This window comes from Pleuronectes platessa, chromosome 6 (assembly GCF_947347685.1).
Source record: "Pleuronectes platessa chromosome 6, fPlePla1.1, whole genome shotgun sequence".
NCBI lineage: Eukaryota > Metazoa > Chordata > Actinopteri > Pleuronectiformes > Pleuronectidae > Pleuronectes > Pleuronectes platessa.
The window spans coordinates 17,464,100-17,472,083 of record NC_070631.1 but is presented as its reverse complement, the minus strand read 5'-3'; the positions used below and the strand labels follow the sequence as shown (position 1 = coordinate 17,472,083).

Genomic DNA, 7,984 nt, shown 5'->3' with positions numbered 1-7,984 from the left:
TCAATTAATTATAGTCCTGTGAGGCCCACAGGCACCATCTCTGTTAATTTTTTTCAGATAACTATTTATTGATGGCTTTGAGACGTGCAGGATTTCTACAAAAAAGTTTTGCAGAAACTCATTACAAAGCCTGACTTTGAATAGAAACACTAGACTGTTTGAAACACTAGCCTGCTTGAGCGTCACAGATTTCCCTAAAATTCCCTCTGGTTTCCCAGTCAGACTGAAACAAATGATGTAAGTTCCTTGTCATTGTAGAAGAAATTGAAAATCCAGAAAGATTGATCCACTTTTAGAGTTTTTTCAGTCTTTATTGTGCATAAGATATGATTTGGGCAAATCTGGCAGCTTGAAGTAAGGATACACAGCAGCAACAGCGACACTAGGAAGCATCCATACAAATGTTTATTTAATTTAATTTCCATTTTCACCAGTGTTCCTCATCTGGATCTCACATATGTTTACATGTGTCACACTGAAGCAGCTCTCTGAAAGGATGAACAAACACACACACACACACACATACACACACACACACACACACACACACATACACACACACACACACACACATAAAAATGTGGATTTGTTTTTAACCAGTTTGGCCAATTCTGCGCATATTGAGATTTACAATAATGACCTGACAAAGAAGCACAAGAGGAGGGGCTTTGGGGATTAAAGCAAAATGTCCTGTTTATAATATGTGAGAATGAAATGCAGACAGGGCAGGGGAGAGCGAGACTGAGTAAGAATGGGAATTAGAGAGAGTGAGAGAGGGACACAGAGAGATGAGGACAAGGGCGACAAAGCCTTGGCTACGACCAGTTGAATCAACAGCTTCTCTCCTCTGGCGAGGACACGCTCGCTCTGCTCAGGCCTAATACCACAGACATGCTGACAATCGCACGCAAACACAAACACACACACACACACATACATTTGATCCTCTGTCATCCTCGTCCTCTTCCCCCCCCCCATTCTTCTTCTCTCTGTCTTTGTGTGTCCCTTTGTGACCTGTGCATGATTTGCCTTGTCGCCCAGTGGAGTCAGTGCATTAACAGAGCCACGAGCAGGACGAGAGGGAGGAACAACCGTGATTGCGCCAGTATGTCACAACAACGACAACAACAACATGAACACACATTTGTCCTCGGGCTCGTTCTCAGCTGCTGAAGTCGTGCAGAGGACACGTGACCCTCACATACATTTCAAAGAATAAACAGACGCAGCTGAGATTTTCTTCTGTTCTCACCGGAGCACAACACTATCGCTAATATAGAATGACATGCACAGAAAAAAATATCATTTAAATAGCATACATGATGAAATATATATACCCCAGTTTTGGTATTATCACTATTACTATTACTATTTGGACACGAAGTCCAGAAATGGAATCAACAGCATAATGGTTCAGTCTTGTATAAAGCTAAAACATAATAATAATCTCATGTCATCAAACAAAATGTCTGGATTCTGGTTCAGACAGAGAACTACATTTAATTATTCATCTTTGGCTATTGAAAGTGGCTACATCCATTAACTACACTAGACGAAAAGCAGAATTAGTGTCATGGGAAATCCTATGGAAGTTACATGATCCCCTGAAGTTAATAGGTATTCACAGCACGACAACACCGAGTTCTCCCGCGACAGTAACTACAGTGAAGCGGAGAGTACGTACCGCGGAGAGGGGGTCTGGAGAACAAAGGGGGAGAGCAGCCGGGGGGGCGCGGAGCCGCGGAGCGAAGGTGTTATCTAATTAGCATATGACTCAGGGCCAAGCCGCTGCTGAGCCTCTCTCGATTCCCCATTGGAGGAAACCAACCCGGAAAGTCACTCGTGGTTGGCTGGTAGAAGTGTTGCCATTGGTCACCCTGGGTCATTGCAGCACACACGTGGGGTAAACCCCTCCCACACAATATTAATAATAAAAATTAATTTATAGTTGTTACTAATAATATATATAATAATATTTAATAATTTATTAGTAAGCCTTTCCCAAAAGCAATGCAGTTAATTAAGACATTCATTCATGTGATGCTTGATGTAATATGTGAACATATTGTACAGGGAAAAAAACATGAACGAGGTATATGTTGAGTCAAAGCTTTATTTACATACAGCACAAATATTGTACAAACACGACTGGCCTAGCCAGTGAAAAGCTAATCAGGTGAAGCTTGAAATGTCTCTTTGCAGCCTCTGGGTCATATGTTCTTTGTGGGACTCTGTCTGAATCTGCCCCAGTGTGTAGACGTCTGTGGTGTGTAGACGTCTGTGGTGTGTAGCTGTGAGATCCAGTGTAGCTTCTAGTCTTATTTGAAGTGTGGCACACAGGTTGTTGAGCTCCTGGCTGTGGAAGGATGGATCCATGTCATCTGTCCCGCTTCAATCAGCTGTAGACACAATCAGTACAATAAGCACAGTTCAATGACAACATACACCTACATGCATCTGAAAAATGATTTAATGAATCAAACCTTACCCTCTTTCTTCTCTGCCGTCTCCTGAACTCCTCAATGCTGAGGCAAGGTCCGGTTGGTTGTACTGGAAGCTCCTTCATACCGGCTCATAGTGGGTCTTAGGACGTCATAGTACAGGCAGCTGTAAAACAATATGAGTAACATGAGTTTATTATTAATAAACGGAAATAGCCTTGCTGCATCACCGTTGGATGATCCACAGCAAAAATCCTAAACACATACTTACGTACTGCAAATGCGGTCTTTCAGCGAGTCTCGGCGTAATGTGCAGTGACTGCGTCATTGTGTGCAGGAATCCGGCTGTGAAAAAAAAACTATGTAATGGATCAGATAAAGTAAAGCTGGAGGATGTATTTTAAACAGAACAGCTCTTCTTTATTCATACCCTCGCTCCGCCGGCCATTTTCATCACAGCTGTGAAGAGGGAGTTTCCTACAAACAAACAAAAACTACGGAGAACTACATTTAATTATTCATCTTTGGCTATTGAAAGTGGCTACATCCATTATTGACGATCCTTAGTTATTTATTAACTAACTGTTTTTTACATTATATAATCTGAATAATTATTGTATTAATCATTAGCACAATAGACAGTTATTGTTAGATGCAGCCATGGTACCATTTCTGAAACTATACCCGTTTTATACTTTTTCATTATTTTATTTATTTTATTTACCCTAATGATGTACGCTACATAATGATTCACAAATAGTTATTGCTGAAATATTACTACTAGTTGTTAAATTACCAAGATATTATTCATCATATCCTAAAATGAATGATTAAGCTTGATGAGTCTCTATTCCTTGCTTCATGTTATTTGTAGTTCAATGTATATGACTTTGTTCAAAGTGACGAAGTGTAAATTTAAGAAGAATAGTTTTGTTTGAATCTTGAGTGTGAGTTTGACAAACACTTTGCTGTCACTTTGTGGTTTCCTTTGCAGTGGTTTTGTATTGTTGAGGTTAGGGGTTATAATTTGTGGATACCCTAACTGCGTGTGTTGTCAAGTTCAATTTCTGAAGTGGTATTGATGAGAAGTTGTAAATCGTTAAGAATGTATAAATCAGTGGAAGTTCTCGATCGGGCCCCATTTGGAAGTCGAGTGATACATGTGCGCACACAGTTTGTTCTTTTTTCCCTTCACCTTGGTGAACTCCTCGAGCTCTTCTGTGTAATGGTTCTTCAACATATGAGATCGCTGACATTGTCAAGCGATTTGTGGTAACATGGTGAAAATGGATGTTCGCCTGTACAATTTTTCATTATTAAAAAACCAAGGAAGGCCCGTTTGCCCACTTGCACCTTTTCGAATGGCTGCCAGTCGTTCCCTCCTTCTGACTTTGGCTTGGGAGTCTCTCATTCCAGCAGGGCCCATGTGTCTCTTCTTTCTTGAGGGGTTGCCATTGGATGAGGGATCATGCCTCTCTCACATCCTCTTGGACTGGTTTGGGCCTGTTTTCCCACTTGTGCCCTTTCGAGTGGCTGCCAGTCGTTCACTCCTTCTGACCTTGGCTTGGGAGTCTACTGATCTGAGATGTGGATAAGAAAATAATTTAACTCTTGATCATAGAGCAGTTATTGGACATTTCTAAAAACTCAAATTCTAAAATGCACTTGGCTCCAGATCCATAGTTATGAGAGTTGTATCATTCATTCCATTGAACTCTGAGCAAAACAACTTAATATTTACCAAAATGTTGAACTATTCTTCTACAATATAAAATGATCCAACAGAAAGATATTTCAAACACACACCTGTTGCCAGACTTTGCATTCACTTTGCTGCCCTCCTTGGCTGGGCTGGCAGTGCTGCTGGAGGAGTCCTTGTTCAGGGACATTTGCAGGATCCCCTGGTCTCAATGTCCTCCATCCTCAGAGCTCTGATCCTGGCAGATGTCCATCAGATCCTTGCATGACTTCAAACTGGAAGACAAATGAAACTGCTGAGTCAAACACCGTAATCACCTTATATCTCTTATATTTTGCACCCATGTCCAACAACACAGACTTACTAGAGGCTGTTTTTGTATGAGCCTTGAAGGTGGCTCATGGTGATGAATGGATGCTGGAGAATTCTGCCGGGGGTAATTCTTTTATACTGACTCATCATCAGCATCTGAGTCATTAGGTCCATGAAGCACTGCAGGTCACAAAATTCAGCCTGGACGTCTTGAAACCAGACAGGATGATCCCCCTTTAACAAGATGAGGAGAACCAACATGTTAGATGTCCTCGTGTTGGGAGTATGAAGGCATTGTGCTGTTATAAATTCATCCAGGCTGGTGATCTCAAACTAGAATTTAACCTATTGACTGAAATTAAGAATTGTTTCATTGAGATAGATTGCTCAAAAGGCAGTGGATGGCACAGGGGAAAGAAACACAGACTGAACAAAAGACACCTTAATTAGTGAGCTAGTGGAGCCAGCTAAATGGTTGTAAAATAGTTTGATACCATAAATCTGCCTTCCATCCAAGATCTTGGCCAGAACGCATGGGGTAGGAGGTTTCCTTCATGCCGTGGATCTCTTTGTGCAACTGCAATTTTCCCCATCTGTGGAAAAAACACAACATTGTGAGAGTTATTTAACTTCAAGTTTACATTGTTGATCATGTACATCAGGTTCACTTCTGTTACTGAGACATATGAATGAAGTTTGTCTCATTAGTAGAATAGTAAAAATCAGTGAACTTCTACTGGAAACTCTTTCACTATAATAATCAATTGAATGGATTTGAAAATACACAAACATCAAGGCAGAACTGTACGTGTTTGGTGTGTTTTAAGTGCAGATACTGACCAAATCATCCTCATCCTTGGAACGGAACAGCGGTTTGCCCATTGACAGCTCAGCAGCAATGCAGCCGAGAGACCATACGTCGATTTTCCCGCTGAAATGATCTTGATACAGAATCTCAGGAGCCCTTAGGATAAGAAACACAAACATATTCAGTTTCTGAGATATAAACCTGACATGCCAGTGTACAGGACTTGTCCAATTATTTACAGCAAACACAGCTGTCCCAGGTATACAGATATGCTCAGCTACTTACCTGTACCACAAGGTCTGGACGTTTTGACCGAGCATTTCCTCAGGATCATCGAAGGATATGCCAAAGTCAATAACTTTAACTTTCAGTGGCTGCCTGACATGATCCACCAGCATGATGTTATCTGGCTTCAAATCTGCATGAATGATCCCTGCGCTGTTCAAAAAGTCCAAGGCTGTAGCTAGCTGAAATCATGAAAAGCATAATAATAATCATGAGCTACAGAGTTCATTTCATCAACAACAACTGTAACAGTCACTTTTTAGCGACCAAGTTTACCCTTCACGCTACAAAGCAGTAAGTGTAAGAGCTTGAGTTTAAAAAACAAACCTGCTGCAGAATGGGGCGAATCTGCTTCAGCTGAAGGTGTTGACCCGGGCTGATCCGTTTGAATTTCTGCAGATCCATATCCAGGAGCTCAAACACAAGACAGTAGTGTTCCTTGTAGAAGAAGGACTCGTACAATCTGACGATGTTGAACCTGTCTGAGTTCAGCTTCTTCATGTTTTGAAGGATGACCTCCTCTACTTGTGCATAGTCAATGTCCCACAGGCTTTCGATGATTTTTAGAGCCACCGTCTCTCCGGTGGTCACATTCCTGCATTGGATGACCATTCCATACGCGCCGTTGCCAAGGTATTTTTGTGCAAGGTATTGTGTTGTGGGGGAGGGGATCAGGTCTCCTTCACTGATATTTAACTCACTGTTGTGAGACACAGTGATGGAATATTTAGGCTGGTGATCTTTCACACTTGTCAGGAGAATAGAAAAGAAAAAAGTTAGATGCAGCCAATTATACCAGTTCCTATCAGCCAGGTAGGTAGAATAAGAGTTTATAGACCATTCATCAAGCTCAGTCCTTATAATCTTTAAACTCTACAAGTAATATCTGACATTCTTTTTTTTTTAGGGTAGTGATTGCAGGGAGAGGTTTGACTTACCTTGAGATGGAGCTTGGTTCTCCAACTGTTTTCGAAACAGTTTTAGTTTCCTGTAAAAACAAATTCCATAAATTTGAATTGTCCAAGATTATAAAAGAATACATATCTTATTGACTTCTCAAATGGATTTAACGTGGAACCTTACCACTGGTTTCTTTAAGAGATCTGAAGGTATCTCCCTGATTGCCTGTACAGTTGCAGTCTTGGTGGTTGAGGGACTGTCCTTTGGGATCCGGTCTTGAAGCTTCTTCTTATATCCCTTTTTCTTTTCTTCAGCTGCTCTTGTTAAAGTTGCTGGAATATCAGTGGAGTCACAACTGCTGAGAGACACAAACACACCTACTGAGTATTCTTAATCTAAGTTGTGGCTGTTGATAAAATCTCTTTGTAAAAGGATGAATCAACAATTTTATACATTTTATGACACACTGAGCACAAAGCCTGACTATGTGGAATTGGAAACAGAAAACCCCACCAGCCCATACAACCCTGCTAAAAAATGTGATGCAGAACTTACTCCATCGTGCTAACCTTTTTATAAAACATTTTACTGAGGTAAACCCGTAAATGTTAATGTAAAACACAGCCTGCACAGAAATATCTGACATTCTTTTTTTTAGGGTAGTGATTGCAGGGAGAGGTTTCACTTACCTTGAGATGCAGCTTTTTTCTCTTTTATCTGTTTTCGAAACAGATTTTTTTCCCTGCAGAGTAAAAAAAAAAGTCATACATTTTGATTGTCCACGATTATAAAAGAATACATATCTTATTGACTTCTAAAATCTATTCAACGTGGAACCTTACCACTGGTTTCTTTAAGAGATGTTCCTCTGATAGTATCTCCCTGATTGGCTGAGCAATTGCAGTCTTGGTGGTTGAGGGAGTGTCTTTTAGAGTCAGGAGTTGCTCCTTCTTCTTATATACCTTTTTCTTTCCTTTAGCTGCTCTTGTTGCAGTTGCTGGAATATCAGTGGAGTCACAACTGCTGACAGACAAAAACACACCTACTGATTATATTTATTCTAATGTAAAAAAGGTTGTGGCTGTTGATAAAATCTCTTTTTAAAAGGATAAATCAACCATTTTAATTGGAAACAGAAAACCCCACCAGCCCATACAACCCTGCTGAAAAATGTGATGAAGAACTTACTCCATCGTGCTAACCTTTTTATAAAACATTTTACTGAGGTAAACCCGTAAATGTTAATGTAAAACACAGCGTGCACAGAAATATCTGACATTCTTTTTTTTAGGGTAGTGATTGCAGGGAGAGGTTTCACTTACCTTGAGATGCAGCTTTGTTCTCTTTTATCTGTTTTCGAAACAGATTTTTTTTCCTATAAAGTAAAAACAAAAGTCATACATTTCGATTGTCCACGATTATAAAAGAATACATATCTTATTGACTTCTAAAATCTATTCAACGTGAAACCTTACCACTGGTTTCTTTAAGAGTTGTTCATCTGATGGTATCTCCCTGATTGGCTTTTCAGTTGCAGTC

At 40.3% G+C, this 7,984-nt stretch overlaps 1 protein-coding gene and 1 long non-coding RNA gene across 5 annotated transcripts; both read right to left on the bottom strand.

Moving 5' to 3' along the window:
* Nucleotides 1-2,172: 2,172 nt before the first annotated feature.
* LOC128442817 (uncharacterized) lies at nucleotides 2,173-4,673 on the bottom strand. 4 transcript variants are annotated; one of them, XR_008338892.1, is made up of 6 exons: nucleotides 4,505-4,673; nucleotides 4,248-4,415; nucleotides 2,872-4,021; nucleotides 2,713-2,786; nucleotides 2,489-2,607; nucleotides 2,173-2,399 (listed from the first exon to the last, which is right to left on the bottom strand). It is a non-coding gene; the product is annotated as an uncharacterized LOC128442817 (long non-coding RNA). The 4 variants fall into 4 exon arrangements; XR_008338891.1 differs by having other exon boundaries at nucleotides 2,717-2,786; XR_008338890.1 differs by having other exon boundaries at nucleotides 2,713-4,021.
* A 601-nt stretch (nucleotides 4,674-5,274) lies between these two features.
* Nucleotides 5,275-6,217, bottom strand: LOC128442062 (homeodomain-interacting protein kinase 1-like). The gene is made up of 3 exons (XM_053424255.1): nucleotides 5,873-6,217; nucleotides 5,546-5,727; nucleotides 5,275-5,416 (listed from the first exon to the last, which is right to left on the bottom strand). The coding sequence occupies exons 1-3, from the start codon at nucleotides 6,155-6,157 to the stop codon at nucleotides 5,275-5,277; spliced, it is 609 nt and encodes a 202-aa protein (XP_053280230.1). The 5' UTR covers nucleotides 6,158-6,217.
* Between the last annotated feature and the right edge of the window lie 1,767 nt (nucleotides 6,218-7,984).